This window comes from Phalacrocorax carbo, chromosome Z (assembly GCF_963921805.1).
Source record: "Phalacrocorax carbo chromosome Z, bPhaCar2.1, whole genome shotgun sequence".
NCBI lineage: Eukaryota > Metazoa > Chordata > Aves > Suliformes > Phalacrocoracidae > Phalacrocorax > Phalacrocorax carbo.
Genome location: NC_087548.1, coordinates 38,931,407 through 38,948,755, shown reverse-complemented (window position 1 = coordinate 38,948,755; position 17,349 = coordinate 38,931,407). Strand labels below are relative to the sequence as shown.

The window sequence follows — 17,349 nt, the reverse complement described above, 5'->3', positions numbered from 1 at the left end:
AAGACAGACTAATAAACTGAAAGTCTACAAGGACTTCTGAAAATAGATAAATAAAAATTGCCGCTCCATATGGTAGAGAGAAAAGTAAATGAAAATCAGGGCCCAAACGATTTGGGTTTTGTAGACTAAAAAAAAATTGTAGACAAAATCAAAAACAACTTAAGAGAGAATAGTAGCATTTCAGTTTCTTCTCCATTGTCGAAAGCACCATAAAAATTCCAAATAAAGGTGCACCCGTACTTAGTGCAATAGTTTAAGATATTCTGAATGCACTGCTCAGCAAGTAGACAGCTTATTATTTACCTGCCAAAGTTTTGACTCGTATTAAGATGCAGCTTTACAACAATTAAATCTAAAAATCATATTGGCATAGACAAGAACAAGACTTGGAATATGAAAAAAGAGTAATTGCCTTTTCTTCAAATTCACCTAGCTTTTGTTCCTGCTGCTAGGTGGACATCCAGGAGGAAAAAAAAGCATCTTTGTTGCAATACACCAAGTATAGAAACTCTGCTTTTTTTCCCACTTGCTTTTCTAAAGCCACAAGCACTAGCCAGAAGCTAATTAATCCTTCACCCCAATTCCAAATGAGATATTAGGTAAATTATGCCATTTAGAGAGTTGAGATGAAGACCCTGTGCTTTCTAACTTGCTTTGCAAAGTGATGTGTGAGAGTTTTTTTATTCCGATTACCTCAGGAACTTTAAAGCGTGATGAACAGCATGATGAAGAGATGGCTGATGGGAAAAGCCACAAAAGAGAGTCCTAGAGACACACATGTCTGGCCATCCACATCTGCTGAAATCTTAGTTATAAAGAAAATATATCACTGTAAATGCCTGGTCTCATGAAGTGAAAAGATGGATAGCATGTAACTGATATCAGAAGATACACTGATGCAAGTGGAGTGAAAATTAAACAACTGGTAAGAGTTTCTGAATGGGATCCTAAGAAAATGACGTAAATGAGCATTAACAACTTTGCATGCAGTATATAATTGCAAGAATATAAAAACCAATTAATATCTTAGAAATTCAGCTCTTTTTTTTTTTATTTTTTTTTTAACGGACTCTGTCTTCACCACAGTCAATGCAGCTAAAATTCACCATGCTCAGGTAAATCTAAACGTTTTCAGTATTGGCAGAGCTGATTCTTCATGTCTTTCTCAGTTTCAAACAGGTGTTTTGAAAGAGGCTAACCACAATAACTGCTTTCTGTAAACCTGTCGCTTTGTTTCCCAGGAGTAAAGCTTTGCCAGTTTGCACCAAGTGTGGAAACTTCACTTTGTCACTTTCTTAAATCAATTCTTAGCTTTTTCAGAGCAAAAGAGATCATACCTATGGTCTCTTGCATAACAGATCTAATAGAACTTCACCTATTCATGTAGGACAGAATAAATCCACTTTGTCACGTCCATTTTTAACTTAAAAGTATGTCTCTTCAAAATTTATCCTATTTTGATTTATGAGGTCGATATTAATAATTTTGTATGGATATACTTCAAATAGGTCAGCGATTTCCTTGTTCGTTTTAGGCTTGGTGTTAGGGACTGTGATCCTTTGTACCAGGCACTTGTTTCCAGGATGACCGAGTGAGATGCCTTGTGTTTGTGTGCTATGATTTACAATTGGGGGTGGGGGAAGAACAACAAAACCTAATGAAAAAAAACCCAAACACCCACAACAAAAGCAAAACCAAACCAAAACATCGAGAAGATCCCGCAGTCTTTTTTTTTTTTTTTTTTTTTTTTTTTTTTTAACGGGCAAAAAACATTGGATAATTCAGAAGGGGAGTTACAAGCCAGGAAAAATCCTGCTGCCCGCAGAACGAACCCGTTTCTGCAGAACAGTCTGCTAGTCTTACACAAGGAAAACAAACTGCTTTCGACGTCCAGATTCGCTTTTTAGTGAGAAAATGACTCACCACCAAACTTTCCCATTCTTGTCAGAAAATGTAGTCCCCCAGTGACAATCACAGCGGGGTGAGCGCTTTGATCTTCCTCCCCAGAGACACACCCACCCCCCAAAAACAAACAAACAAACAAAAGCATTAAGGCACCCGAGGGGATTCTCTGCGCCTGTTACCTTTCTCCACAAGCTCCAGAGATCTGCAGACAAGACTCATTTCTGTACCACCACACTCAGCCGGGCAGGACCCGCCGGCACCCAGGCGCTCCCAAGAGGAGCAAAAGTTGCCGGAACAGCCGGCGCGAGTTGGAGAGGAGCCCCCCGCCGCGGAGCCGCGGGTCCCCCGCACGGCGGGGGCCGGGGGTGCCGGTGGGGCCGGGATGGTGGCGGGGCCGGGGCCGGGGGTGGTGGCGGGCGGTGCCGCCCGCGGCCGCGGTGCCGGGCAGGCGGCGATTGGCGGCGGCGCTGACAGCGGGCGGAGCCGTGCCAGCGGCACCGCCCGCCCCCCGCTATAAGCCGCTTTGCCGCTTTCTCCCTGGGTCTCACTCCTGCTCCTTGTCCCTGTGGCTGCGCAGTAGGAGTCCGCACCGGGGAGCTGCTGAGGGGCGACGGTGTCATGTAAAAGCGCACATGCTCTGCCATCCACGCAGCTCCCCGCCTCTCTCTTCTTCCTCCGCGTGTTTTTCCTGTTTTTTCTAACGTAACACCTTTCCTTCCCCGTCCCCTGCTTCGCCACTAGCCAGCAGCCGCCGCCGCTCCGCGGCCCAGGCGACCCCCGCAGGCGCTCCGCGGTAGCGGGCGGGGCGGAGCGGCCGCCGGGGAGGAGCGGGCCTGGCGGCGGGCAGCCCGCGGAGCCGCGCCTCGCGGAACCGCCTCGGAGGTATGGTTTTCCCGGCGGAGCAGAGCTTCGGCGGCTGCCGCCTCCGCGGGTACTGAGACGGGATTTTCGCGGTGCGGTTCTTGGGCTCCCAGCTTCATGACTGCGGGGAGCCAACACCATGCGAGGTAAGCGGGCCGGGGGGCGGCTCTTTTCTGGGAAAACTGGTGGCGAAGGGGCCGGGGAGGAGGTTTCATAACGGAGGATAGGGTCCGGGGGAGAAAGTTGAGGGGTCGTGCCCGCCTGCCGGCGAGGCTGCTCGCGGTGTGTTCCCCGCAACCGCGGGGGCCGGGAGCCAACCCGAAGTGCCCTCCGCGGCAGGGGGAGGACACGCGCACCCTCCCCCACACACCTCTGCCAGAAAGCCCGGGGTCGCCCTGTGCCGCAGCGGTCAGAGAGGGAGGGAAGGGACAAGGGTTTGACGCTATGTCGTTAAGTCCCCACCCGCAACTGTCCACGGGGCGCGCTTACCCCCGGCAGGTGGGCCGTACTGCGGGGCCCGCCTGTCTCTCGGTGCCGGGTAGCTGCTAGTGTGGGGAGGGTCTCCCCCTTCCATCCCCAAAAGTTATCAGACTCTTTCGTGGGCTTCACCCTGTTTCCTAGCCGGGGTGTTGCCTGAGGGCCCCCCTTCCCCTGGGGCTAATGGCATGGATACGTTTGCGCTGCCCCGGACCCCGCTCCCAGTGCCCGCAGCTTTCTTCTGCGGCCCACCGAGCCAGTGCCCCCTGCGCAGCCCTATCTTGAACGGCAGCCAGAGCGTCCCCCAGGGCTTGCAGCCCCACCCGGTGAGGGTCCGGCAGGAGAGCACAGAGCATCCCCACCGACAGGGAGAGCTGCCGGGGCGCTTGCCCTGGTGGTACCGCTGGGGCTGGAGAGGGGCTGTGTGCTGTGGCTGGCACGCCGGGCATCTCAGTGGGTGCGGGAGACGTGGGAACGCGTTGTTTCCGCGTGTCCCAGGGCGCCACACCGCTGGGCCCCTTTCCTGGGCTAGGCGAGCACCGGCACCGGGACGAGAAAAACCACAACCTGCCCCGGGCACCAGTGGGGGTTGCGCACCTCTTCCGCCCCTCATCTTCCACACTCCCCTTTATCGCCCAGTTCTTAAACCAGGTTGCTTGCCTCACCCCACGGCGTGGTAAAGGGGCAAAAAGTAGTCTTTCATAGTACGGAGGAGAAGGGCTTAGAAGGAGAAGAACATGCTGGGGGTTGGCAGCGATATCACGTGCAAATTTCTTCAGCCTCCTGTTTGCTTTAATGAATAGGACGCACACGCTAGGATTTCCTCTTGCGGGATATCAGCTCCTGTAGCTGCGTGTGCTACAAGCACTAGCAAATCACACGTGTATAATTTTCTTTAAAGGAATTGTAACTTTGACATTTGCACAGAGAAACGAAAAAAACCACTTTCCCCCTGCGATCTTAGAAGATATGGTGCTCGCTTTGGGGCATCTGGCAAGAACTTGCTTAACAGTATTTGCCTTTCATAAGAGCAACAGGAAACGGAGAGAAAACTTTCTATTCTGTAAAGCGGCCCCTGTTGCAGCTTTGTGGTTTTGTTGTTGTTTTTTGTTTTTTTTTAATCCCGCCTGAGCGCCGCCAGTACGAGCCAATCCGTGGCTCGGAGTTTATATTCGAAACGTGCCTGTCAGTGTCCCCTGAGCAAAAGCCCCCCCTCCTTTTTTCCGGGCATTTTTGTGTCCGCCCGAGGCACAGCCGCCCACACTTCTCCCCCGCCTCGGGGCGACCGGCGCTGCCGCGGGGCGCAGGAGCCCCCCTTGACACCCGCGAAGTGAAAGGTCGTCCCTCTCCTCTGACCCTTTCCTTTAAAACAAGGTCCTGAGCAGGGAGAGGGCGGCCGATTGGTCCGCACACCTGGTGGCACCGCTTGCGGGGTGTGCCCCTGCTCCGCAGCTGCCTCTGGCGTCCCTTCAGCTGTGCTACCAGGTACTGTCCGTGAAGAGGTGCTGCTCTGCCCCTAGAATGCAAGTTTATATTTGCATTATATTTCCCTCAATAGGGAATTGGGGGGGAGGGGGGAGGGCTGGAATGGAGGGAGGAGAAAAACAACAAACAGGCAACTTTCATCCTTGCGCAAAACTCATGCGCAAGAGGTGACCGAACTGATGCTTCGCATCAGGTGTACAGTGAGACAAGAGCAGCGCTTGGCACGCCCTCAAATGGACAAGAGCATTGTATGCTAATAGAGCACCTGTCCATTGCAGTTGTGGCTTTCCTAATACAGGAAATAAATGTATATCACAATTAACAAATTGTAAGCTTCCATGAATTAATACTTTTAGAGAGCTGTAAGCCCTCTTGTGAAGGTATAGTTGTTTTCAACTATGTTATGTTCACTGTTGGATTTGGAGGAAGAAGCTCTCTTGTACACGTGAGCTCTTCCCCCAAACTTTCCCAGCTAAGCTGTGATACTTCCAAGCTGCAGTTGATGTGCTGCACAGCTGATCAACTACAGTTGATGCACTGCCCAACGTGCCTGGAATGTGCAGGGGTTGCTGTGGCTGCTCACCTGCCCCAAATTGGAGACAGAGCTTCTGAAAATATCCAGCCTGTGTTACTACCTGCTGCATCCTGAAGCACTAGGCAGTCACAGGGGCTGTCAGTCATCCCATCCAGGGGAAGCACACATCTTTGGGGCACACCTCAGCTGTCATGCGACTGCATTGTGGTCATTGGTCATGTCCTGTCCAAAACAATAATTCCCTGTACTTCAATTCGTGGTTTAAATCCCTTTGAGGATACATATAGCCATGCTGACCTACAGCAGAACAACAGGCTGAGCATTTGTGCTTTTGGTGTTCTTATTGTCATGGTAGGTCCAGGTATTTTTCTCTGAACTGGGAGTGGAAGTTGTGTCAGTCAATGACTTTTATACCTGTATTTTATAGAGGTGTACATAGGTATAAAAATGATATTTACAAGGAGCATTCATCACAGTCTTCCTTCCACCTGTCCCACTCCTGCCAACATCTTGTGAGGGTATTAAGAACATAGAAGGTGTACTTCTGTATACTTTTTTAGAAAAAGAGGACTGAAAAAGCACTAAAATTATTGTGCTACTTAACTAAAAAGAAAACAACTTTTTTTTAATCTTGGGATTTCATCTTTGTTAAACTGATTTGTAAAGTTTAAAGCTGTTACAAGTTAGTGAATTCTGTATATAACGCAGCTGATACGCAAACATAAAAAATTACAAAGAGGCAAAAAACCCACTGGCAAAACACCTAATTTTACTCTGGGCACATGCTACCTGTACACACACAAAAGCCAAGTTTATGATAACAATTATTTCAGTTGTGGAATTGACATTAAAGAAGTCATACAGAGTATGCCTTTTATTGAAAAAGTAATATTTAATCTTTCTGTAGGGAAAAAGCTCTATCTTTCATGTTTTAAAGGAAAAGGACACCCGAAAAGCCTGAAGCCAAGGTATTTGAGCAAATTTTGCTGTGTAGTTTTCTCCTGTTGGTGACCTAGCAATGATACATATTACATAATGTTACATAGTTATTCTGTTTTCTTAGCATCACTTAAATATTTGTAAGCAATTAGGAGAGTGTGAATGAAACAAATCCTCTCTGCAGTATTGCTGAGAGAGCTTATTAAGTAACATATACAAATAGTCTGGATAACCGAGAAAGCTCTCCTTAATTTAATAGATGAGTGCAGCAAATCTTTCTGCGCTCACTAAAGCAAAGGAAACTTATTTCACAAGTTATTCCAGGAAGAATAAATATGACTAAATTTGGAATATGTAACATTAATATGTCAATAAACAAACTGACTATTTAAAACACAGGTGGTAAGAGAGAAGCAATACTAATTTTGACAGATTTAGTATCTTACCCTGCCACAGCAAAACCTATTTGTCATCACAGCGTGGTACATCCAGCTGCTACCTACCTGAATAATGTTATTAGACTTTACTGAGACTCCTTGATATGCAATGGAATACAATTTTCAGGTGTTAGGCCTTTGCAGGTCAAATTTTAATAAATATCAATAAATTATTAGGAAATCATGAATGAGTAATAAACTACTACTGTGTTACATAATAAAAAATACAACTGTGTATAGTTAATATAGTGTGATGCCTCTCTAGAATGAACAGAAGTCAAACCTGAACCATGAGAGCCTATTTGTACCTCTGCAGTACTTTTACTTTGAATTACACCATGTTTACATTCCAAAGGGTATCTTGCATTTATCTTTAATTGTTTTATTATTGCACAGTGCTGGGGGCAGTGGGGGAGTACATAATGAAAGTTCATCAATAGAAAACTATCTGTTCTAATATCATTGGAATTTTTACCATAGAAAAGAGGTGGGGTTTATTTTTTTTAATGAAAAAAACTTTTTTTCATGGGTAGAGGACTGGTGACCTGTAATTTGACAGTTAATTTAAAAAATATGAAAATATCATGTGCATTAGCTGGAAAAAGTCTCTCTTGTGGTATGGAAAATGTCTGCTATTGACTATTGGCCTTTTAAAAATACAGAGAGAAGCAGTAAGTTTGTATGGTTCACTCGTTTGACAATATAGTCATGATTGCAAGTAGACATAATTTAATTTGTGTTTTGTGGTTAAAAACTGTATCAGGATTTTGGGGGAAGATATTCCAGGAGAAAAAAACCTATGTTCTGAGTAAACTGGAAGTCAGAAATCCTGTTTAAAATGTACGTGTGCTAACTAGTACAAAGTCCTGAGGGTGCAGTCATGGGTACTGCTATACATGATATTGAATGTGCCTATTAAGAAATGTATGGATGAAGTATACCTTCAACAGTAATCTGTGTTATTAAACAGTTCCAGGAACTAGGATCTGCCATAGTGTGGAGACTGATTACCTAATACAAGAAAACAAAATCAAAGGAGTGAAAGATTCCCAAGCTATCCAAGAAATCATTTTCCTTCCTCTCAAGCAATGCAATGAATTCACAAAAATCAAGGTCTGTGCTATGAAATTTACCCCTGCACACAGGGGTAAATATTGATTGAACTAATCATCAGATGAATAGAAATGAGCTTTACCAGTGCACCAGTATAATGGGTTATGTTAACTAGCCCTTTCATAGTCCATATGCTGCCCTTTCAACCTGCGACCCTATCTGTTGAGCACTTAATGAGAAAAACCACAGGTGTTATAACGACATTTATGGTAAATAGGGCTAAATATAACATTTGTATAAATAAGCAGTTGTACTTACATAGAACAAAAAAGAAATTATTAAAAAGAAAAATAAAAAAGAAACTTTGAGCATTACTACACAATCATGAGTTAACAGTAGTGCATTAGTGATTATGCATTGTTTTACATTTCTAAGGTGCTGTCCTAGATCACTTGCTGTTGAGCTTAGTAATAAACCTGTTAAACCCGCTTTAACTGAAGTGTAAATTTTAAGAGACCTGATACATTTGAATTTAAAATCAGTTTCTTTATAGAGCAATTTTAACAGCTTTGAGCATTTAGCACAGTTGGGTCTTTCCATAATGACTTTCATAGACAAACTATAGATGTCAAAATGTTGTTCTTTGTGCTTCATGTTTATAAAGTTCAGTGGTGTTGTTCCTTCCAATTCTGTATGCAGTCTGGGCAAAGTCTGCAGTGCAGCTTTGAGAATAAGACATCACACGGTGTCACTGAGAGTGGCAGACAGAAGGTGCCTTTTGGATTGTGCTGTTTTCCTTTTTGTTTCTAATATTGCTTTCATGAGCATATTAAAAACTCTGATTTATGCACAGGTTTGAGAATAGAATACAGCCATGATGACCTGGTCCTTGTTTGACTGAACAACACTTACTCACTTCAGTGGTCGTATTGATGTGACATTTGGCCCTTTCTATTTTTGCTGTCTTGGAACTATTTTTTATAAAATAGAAATGCTCACGCTTAACTTTGCCAGACACATTCTGCTGGAAATTTATGCAAACAGAATGACAGCTGTTTCTGCCTCTGCTACAAGTATATAGACTAATTTAGTTTGACATAAATGTTGTTATTATGCTGTTAATGATTAATTATTTTGCTAAATTGTCAATTACAATGTTTTCACACAATTTTTAAGGAAGACTGATTTTATTGCTGCACAAAAATGCAATAAATTTTAAAAATTATATATCTGGAATCGGATCATGGACATTTAAAACCACATACTCATTAAAGAGTAAACATCAAGTAATTGTCCTTTCTTGAAAGACAAACTTGTTTTGAGAGAGTCTTCCTGTTATCATGGGCCTTATTTATATGAATTGTTCAGTTAGATTTGACGGGACTTCTCACATAAATAAGGCAAACTGAATTTGTGGCTGTTTGTTGTGTCCCTTTGAAACCCATTGATTTGGGACTGTAAGAAACATGAAAGATTATAAAGGCTTACAGAGAATCAATGTAAGTAGCATGCCATGTTAAAAAATCTTCTTGCCCTGAAATTTCAATAAAATCACCTTCTGCTCCTAACTGCCTACCATTATTTGGTGCTTGAATGTAGCAGTTGGATTGGCTGGAGATTCATATTTGCTGGAAAGAGATGTCGGTAAATCTGCTACTTGTTTTCTCACCTAATTCTGAGGTATAAAAAGTATTCAAAAACATTGTTCTTCTGCCAATAATCAATATATTACTTTATTTAATTGTTATGCTTATGCTGATTGCTGTGTTGCTGCTGGTAAATAGTGGCCAAATCAATCTTTAAGTACAGATTAAGAAAATATATACATTTGTAATGTATTTAGGCATGAATACGCTACACAGGGTAATAAACACTTTAGCATGCCTAAAAAGTAGCATAATGTTTAGAGTAATTTTGACAATTATTACAAATTCAGTATTTAAAACATTCCATCTGCTTGTAGATGGTCTTGAGGTGGTCTCACAGTTAACTCTTTCCTTCTAATTTTCCATGGTCACTTACAAGATTTCCTGAACACAACAAATACCTTTCACATCAAAATTATTCTTTTTAAGATCTTGTATTACTCCTTCATTAATCCACAGTAGCCTTAAGTAACTTTATCCTTCAGAGTAATGTTTCCGAACAAGACATGCATTCCCATTGCATTTAATTTTTTCACTCTCTGAAGCAATCCTTTAGACAAAAATGTCTGTACTCTCACAAGTAATATGCATTATGAGTTCTTTTGAGTGAAGGTGTTCATGGGGGGAGAAAAGCTAGATCAAAGGAAGATGAAGTTCTTAAATCGCAGTTCAGTCTACTGTCAAAATAATGAGCTGTCAAGAGGGTAGCATATTATGTTTTGGAGCAGGTTGTTGTTGGTCTCAGATGAAATTATGGTTCCCCTAAAATAAACTTCAATTGTAAAAAGTGAAGAAAAGGCTGTTTATAAATAAGCAACTCTTAAATTACCATTCCCACTACAACAGGAGGTAAAGTGTGATATGCTTCATGCAGTTTGATCATTTGGGAGATTTAGTGTGCATTACACATTGAATGCTTACACTTGTTTGAAAGATATTTGGAAACAATAGACCCAGTCCTGGAGTTGATGCCATGTTTCTATTTGTTAGCTAGCAGAGTGAAAAATTTGGAGCAGACCATTTTCCAAAAGATTTACTGGAAATGGGAATCTTTTTTGGAGGTGGACAGCTTAGCAAATTTACTATATGTGAACTGTGTAAAACTGAGTTTAACAAAATTAAGGATAATATTTTCACTAAAAATGTTGTTTAGAGACATTAATGTGTGTCGTCTTCTGTTTCCTTCTTTAAAAATAGGTCTGATTTTACTAGGTGTGGATAAACTGCTGCCAGTTAACTTTCTGATTTAAGAGCCTGCCACAGGAGTGCTTTTTGGAAAACCTAACACTACGCTGCTAGCACATTTTCCTTGATTGCTTGTACACTTCCACAGTGCAGCACTAATTTTGCTTTTCAGAACAAGATGGAAAATGAATGTTAATGTTATTTCATGTCCTGACTAAGTAGTGAAACAGGTGCTCTATTGTCTCTTTTTATATTTGTTTGTCTGGAAGAAGAATGAAGTGGCAAACTAGCTATGAAGAGCATTGCTTACTTCAATGCACATTGTTTGGGGGATTTTGTGCAATATTTGTACAATGCACTGTATTTAGTATTTAATTGGAATGAACTGAAAGAAAGGAGAGACCATGCATGGGAACTGAGGCCAGATATTCAAATGTGGTGGGAGCACAAATATGAACAAATGCAGTACAATCTAGTGGCACAGAGAAGTAATGGCATTAGAGAAGAAATGTATTTATAAGACACAGTGCCATTTGGTGATTTCATCTTTGTGAAGAGGAGAAACTTTTCTTTTGGAGAAGGTGCCACTGATGGCCAAGCAGAGATTATTTTGGTTTGTTTGGGAATTTGTATTAAAACTCTCATTGTTTTCTTTCAGTGCATTTGTGAAAATTATGTAAGTACTAATTATTACTAGTATCTGTCAGCAACCAGACCTCCTTGTAATGACACAAGCCATTCTCTCTATACCAGTACATATAGAAATGGAAATGAAACACAAATATCAGCTTAACTGTTTTTTTAACATGGAAACCTATAATAGATATCACACTAGAGATAGTATGTAAGCAGTGCTGCACCAGTAATCTCTTTTAGATGTGCCAACTATAATAGTGGGAGGTTTGCATTTAAAATTAATGTTGCTTTATTTTGGAAAAAGTAAAAAAATAACAACACATAGTAAGTTTTCTCATTCAAAAATCTACATGTTCTAAATCTAAATTTATATGTAAAATCACAAGTATTAAATAGTATGACCTACAGCCACACATAGATAAAACAGTTTTCATTTATTTGAATAGGATGCGCTTTATTGAGGAATCACAGTTTTTAACCCATACTAGTTTCCTCTTAGCCATAGCCAATTTTGGAAAATTCAGATTATATTAATCTCTCAAATTAAGTAGGAATAAGGAGGAAGATTAAAACAATGTCAACAGAGGCAAAGTATAGTTGAGTAACACCCATTGAGAATAACTCTAACTACAAATTGTTTCACCACTTAAAGAATGTCAACACCATGTTCCACTACAATTTGCAGAGCAGTTCTACATGCTTATGACAGTAAATTCCTCATTCTGAACTGGTCAAGATTAAAGGCATTACCAGTATTATGGCAGCTGTTGCAATATTAAAGCTGAGACTTCAAAAGTATCTAGTAACTACCATTATTTAGCCATAATTTAATTCATAATTAATGTATTATTAAAAAGAAAAAAAGAAATTACAGAAAAGTTTGCATGCAATAACTACTCTGACATTTTGAGAAGCAACAGTTATCACATAAAGATTTCTGGAGAAACTGTTGATATGTGTCAGTATTTGAAGCAAATGTATGTTGCAGTATATTACATCAGCTGAGTGAAATCTGTCTGCAGAGCTGTGGTTGATCAAAGCTGTATATTTAATTTTGAAACAGAATTCCCTATAGGCTTGGCTGGAACATTTTACTGTAAAACTAATGGTACAATATGGCTCATTGGTTGTTCACAGTTTACTGATTTTCAGAAGGTGTGAGGGCTAAATAATACTATCACTTTGAGTTCAGCAGGTAAGTGGGCAGTGAACTTGCACTGTCTTAATACAGCTCCCTATGCAGAAGCTGCTTTTTTCACTTATTGATTTCGGTTTGCCAAAACACCAGTATTTATTTTTGTAAAGACTGTTTACTAAGGTGTGTTCAAAATCAGCAGTTGCCATAAACTCTAATGGGAGTGCCATGACGAACAGGACACTAAATAAGACCTTTTGCAGCTTCAACATTTTCCAGCTTCAACAGAATTTAGGAGAAAAAGATTGTACCAGTTGCATCATAAAACTGAAGGAGAGAAATGTATGCTTTCAACAGGGAATTTGAGCAGATGCAAGAGAAAATGGGGAGGAAGAAAGGATGGTGAATTTAGATAAACAACAAACTCAATAGAAAGGGTGCTGTTCTGCAAGAGAGTTAGTGAGGTGGAAGATGTAGGTAGAAATGTAAAGGAAATGGACAGAACATAAAATGGAAAAGTGAAGAGGTTAAAGGGTTTTTTGACGTGAGCAGTACTGTACCACAAAGTGCTGGACTTTTCAATTTCCGCTCATTGCAGGCAGAGTTAACTGCAGTGGCCACGCTGCTAGAAATAAGAAATAAAGAGAGAAGTGGAAGTAATAGAAAAAAGGAGTGAAATAAGGAAAAGAATGAATGTACAATACAAATGTATTCATTGTGCTACTTTCTATTACTTGGTGTTGCATGTAGATTTATTGTAATGGGATTTCATACTATTTTGTATTCAGCTGAATACTAACGTTAGACATTCATTTCACTATGTATATCCAGAGCTCCGCTGCTCAGGAGTGCTGCAAGTTGGAACATCACATATACAGTTATGTAAGCTGTCTGTACAAGCTTGGCATTCGCTGCACTTCAGCCAAGTTAGTAATTTACAAAATTAAAATGTCATTTGCAAACTACATTTAAACCTGATCTTTTTAAACTGTGGATCAAGTCAAATCAGGTTTCTTTTCTATCTTTCTGTTATTTTTCTGTCCCCCATTCTTCCTCTATATTTTTAAGCCACTTTCATTAAAAAGCAGTACACTCAGAAAAGTCCATGACACTAAACTTCGTTCACTTGTTAGAAAATGTGTAATTGGTTCATCAGACCATGCAGCATACATGCCCATGTATTACAGAAAGATGTTTTGTTCTTTTCACCCTTTTGTTCCTTTTGGTTTATCTTTGTTGGGGCTATGCTGTAGAGAAGAAATAAACAGTTTGTTAAATCTTGGCCAGGCTACATCTCTATCATGTACCTCTATTACATTTGTATGCCTGTAGCCTTGGAGATGGAAGAGGTGCTTGAGAGATGAATCTCTGTTTCCCTAGTACTGCTTGGTTGCCAGCACCTGCTCTTTCTCTTGCCTGGCAAAAGAATTTGCCTGTATCTTTGGATTTTACTTTTTTTAAAAGATCTGTTATATAGAATTCATGTAATCGGCTTTTAGAGAGAGAGGAAATATGTAGCAGTGAAGAGATAATGTCCTACCTGATTGCAGCAAAACTTTTTTTTTTGCAAGATAGAAATAATGCCTTTAGATCTTTCCTCCATGCTCAGAAGATAAAGAGAAACAAAGAATGTTCTTATGATGCTCTCCATTTCTCCAAGACCAAGGTGATTTTTATGTATATACCCTCAAGAATTTCTCCTTCCACAGCAGCCCCACAGAACTTATTACAGAACCAAACAATCACACACAGAACTCTCCATAACCACAAAGAAAAAAGAAATCTGAATTTTTTGAAAACTACTCTGTTAGCATAGAAGGTTCACTTACATTAATTCTCTTCTTTCCCACCTCCCCCTGTAGTTTTCTGTAAGTCCTAAGCATAAAACAGGCAGAGAGCCAAGCTGTCATCTGTTAACATCTATTTCATCCTTTCTCAGGATCAGTTGAGCTAGAAGGATATATGTCTCAGAGGAAAATCTTTATGCTATTACTGAAATGTTTAGGAATGCATCATATTTTGACCCAGTGTTAACCTACATTATCTTTTGGGCAGAAATGAGCAGCAGGATAAAATAATTTCAGGCAGATGAATGCTATTAAATGCATATTGTGATTTTTCATAATCTCCAAAATAGCATTTTTGATACATACTTTACTGTGGAACAAGTCAAAGGATGAACTTTTAGTTCACTGTCAAGATTAATATAAATTGTTTAGGTATTATTTTTCATTTAAGGAGTAGGCCTATTTCTGTGAAACTACTGATCACTCTCTAGAGGCTACCTATTATGGTATTTTAAGCAGTACTAAACTATTAATATTTTACTTACTGCTCAGGAAGGTAACCAGAAAGTTTTCATATTTTACATGTATTATAGATATTTCATGAGAGAATAGGTGATATTTCAATACATTTATGCATAGAATGGTTGAACAATTCCTTAAAAATTAAGTAATATTAATTTTCTGTTATGTGAGCTTAAAAAAAAATCCATTTACAATAGGAGATGTGTTCACATCCACACATACAAACTTACCTTACATATCTGTGTATTTTGTGGTTTATAATGAAGAGGGTAAAGAGAAAATAGTATGCCTTTTTCCAATCCTTTTGGATATCAGATTTTGCTCTTAGAGCTAACCAGTCATTCTGATGTATGTTAATTGTTTGGGTTTTTATTGCAGTTGCATATTACCTTTTAGATTTTTTTGTGCTGTATTAGTTTAAATCGCCACCTTCACTAGTTGTCAGTTACTTGTTGCTTCTCTGTACGTTTCGTATTCTTATAGTCTTTGTGGTTCTTCATCTTGTGAACTGCTTCTGTCACAAGTATACTTTTACTGGCAGACTCAAAAGAAGGCCATTGAATGGGTGTGAAGGATGAACCTGGAATATGATCCTTCCATGCTGTTCATTAGACTCATTGGAAAGGCAGGTTGAAGAAGAGTTTGTAATTGTCCATACCAGACTAATCTATAGTTACGCACACTGATGAACACTTTCTGTAGTAATGTTTATCAACTATTCATGTACAAGAAAACAAAAAAAAAGTGTATTTAAGTTACATTGTTTATTTACTTTCTTCTCCTGTGTGACTGTTTCTACCTATGTGAGAGATAATAGCTCCACTTCTATTGCAGATACAGTCAGCATCTTTATCCAATAAGGAAAAGCAGAAAGCTTTTGTGCAATGGAATTTTGTCAAATCAGTTAAATTGGAACTTTCCTAGGGGTTTTGCTATGCAGTGCCTTCACCTGTGATGTATTCTTTACTTGAAGAAGATGCCAGATTGGTGTCACTTCTTTACCCTGCAGAGATTTAAGACCTGTTCTTAAAGGGTTTTTTTGGCATGCAGTAGTTGCATGGGTGAGGTGACTGATGTGCAGAAGTCCTTGTCAGGCTGATTTTGTTTGGCGCAGACTAACAAAGGTCCCAGGAGCCAAACTGCCCATGGGACTGGGGCTGTGTCTCTCCCATGTAATTTCCTTATTGTGCCTCAACACTGACCTTGAAAGACCCTTTTCCTGTGGCCATTATAACCTTGGCCTTGCTTGCTGACACTGCAAACAGGGGTGCCAATTAGTACTGTGTGGTGGGTTTTGGTTTTCCTTTTTTATGAACAAAGTCTGTTGAGGCCTGGACTGAGACCATCAGTTTACTTCACGCAGGCCACCAAGTGTCCGGCATTTTTATTCTGCTCAGTCACTATCAACCTGGTGTTGAACCTTCACCTGTAATCTGTGTACAGTCCTCTGTGTCTATCATTAATTTGAAATCATTTAACTTGGTAGGAGATGTTTGCTTCTGAAGTAAGATATGTTAATAAAGTACTGTATTACGTAACAAATGTGTAAAATACCTTAAGTTGCTTCATGCAGTTAAATGCTGAATATGAGTTTGCATTTACAGAGTTCACAAATTTTATCAAAATTCTGAAAGAAAGACCAGGCGTACAAAAAGGGCACAGCAGGAATGACAGGAGCATTAGAATTTTCTATCAAATAAAGAGAATCCCATGTGTTACAATAAGCTTTGCAATCTAATATACAAACATGACAGTCTCTATTCTGTTATGGGCTTTTCATAAGTGATCTTAGGACATTTCTAGTTACTCGGGCCTTTCTGTCAAAAATATTTAAGCATATTCAGACATATTCCAGACTTCTAAGGTTTCAGAGATAGAAAACTGAGATGAAAAATAGAGTCGTTCTTAAGCATTGCAGGGAGTCCAGATTAAATCAGTTTTCTGAACCATTATTCTGTATTTTTCTGTCTGCCAGCAGAAAACTTATTTTACAGGAATATTGATTTCTTTTTTAAAATATATGTGAACAAGATTTTCTCAGTGTCCAATGGAAGTGGTAATCACTAGTCTCCATTTAAATCCATAATGCCAATTTTCAAGTAACATGTGGGTGTATACTAGTCAGCTGAATACAACATCCTTGATTTTATGTTTTTGCAGTATTTTTAATATATTAAACTTTTTAAATATTTCATTCTTTTGTTTTCATAACTGAACAGGAAATATATTGTGCAGTACCAGTTTTAGATGGGTTTTGTTTTTGTTTTTTTTTTATTTTCCCTCCCAGATAAAGCTGTGATCCCTCATACTGAGGCATATTATAAGTGTGCCTGCAACTTTAAATCCTGTGGTGATGAAGCGAAAGTTGAGGAAATATTAGAGCTTTGTTATTAGCAACAGTAGACATGAAAGCAGGGGGAGAGCAGAATTGGCTTGTTATTGAGTCATAATAAGGCTGCTTGGATTGTGGATATATCCTCTTAAAATAGTTTTCCTGATGCTGAAAACAGTAAGTATTCATACTTATTTTGAATGTATGTATCCATGAAGAGGCTGTAGAAGGAATCATGTAAATGTTGGAACAGCTTAGCAAGTTATGTCAAAAAAGATATTTATTCCAGTTCCATAAATTCAGCTGGCTATATTTCTGAAAAAGAGAGAATGCTATAAGGAGGAGGGGCGAGTGTATGGGTGAGTGTGGGTGATTTTGTGAAGCAGGGTAGAGAAATCTGTGTTAAAGATGAGA

General features: G+C 40.1%; 1 protein-coding gene across 1 annotated transcript in view; it reads left to right on the top strand.

The window, feature by feature from the left end:
• The first annotated feature begins 2,474 nt into the window (after window positions 1-2,474).
• Window positions 2,475-17,349, top strand: part of RORB (RAR related orphan receptor B) — a 146,143-nt gene continuing 131,268 nt past the window's right edge. Inside the window, exon 1 of the mRNA XM_064438448.1 lies at window positions 2,475-2,912. Within this exon, the coding sequence (XP_064294518.1) occupies window positions 2,906-2,912 (7 nt within the window). The 5' untranslated portion in view covers window positions 2,475-2,905. The remainder of the gene's footprint in view (window positions 2,913-17,349) is intronic.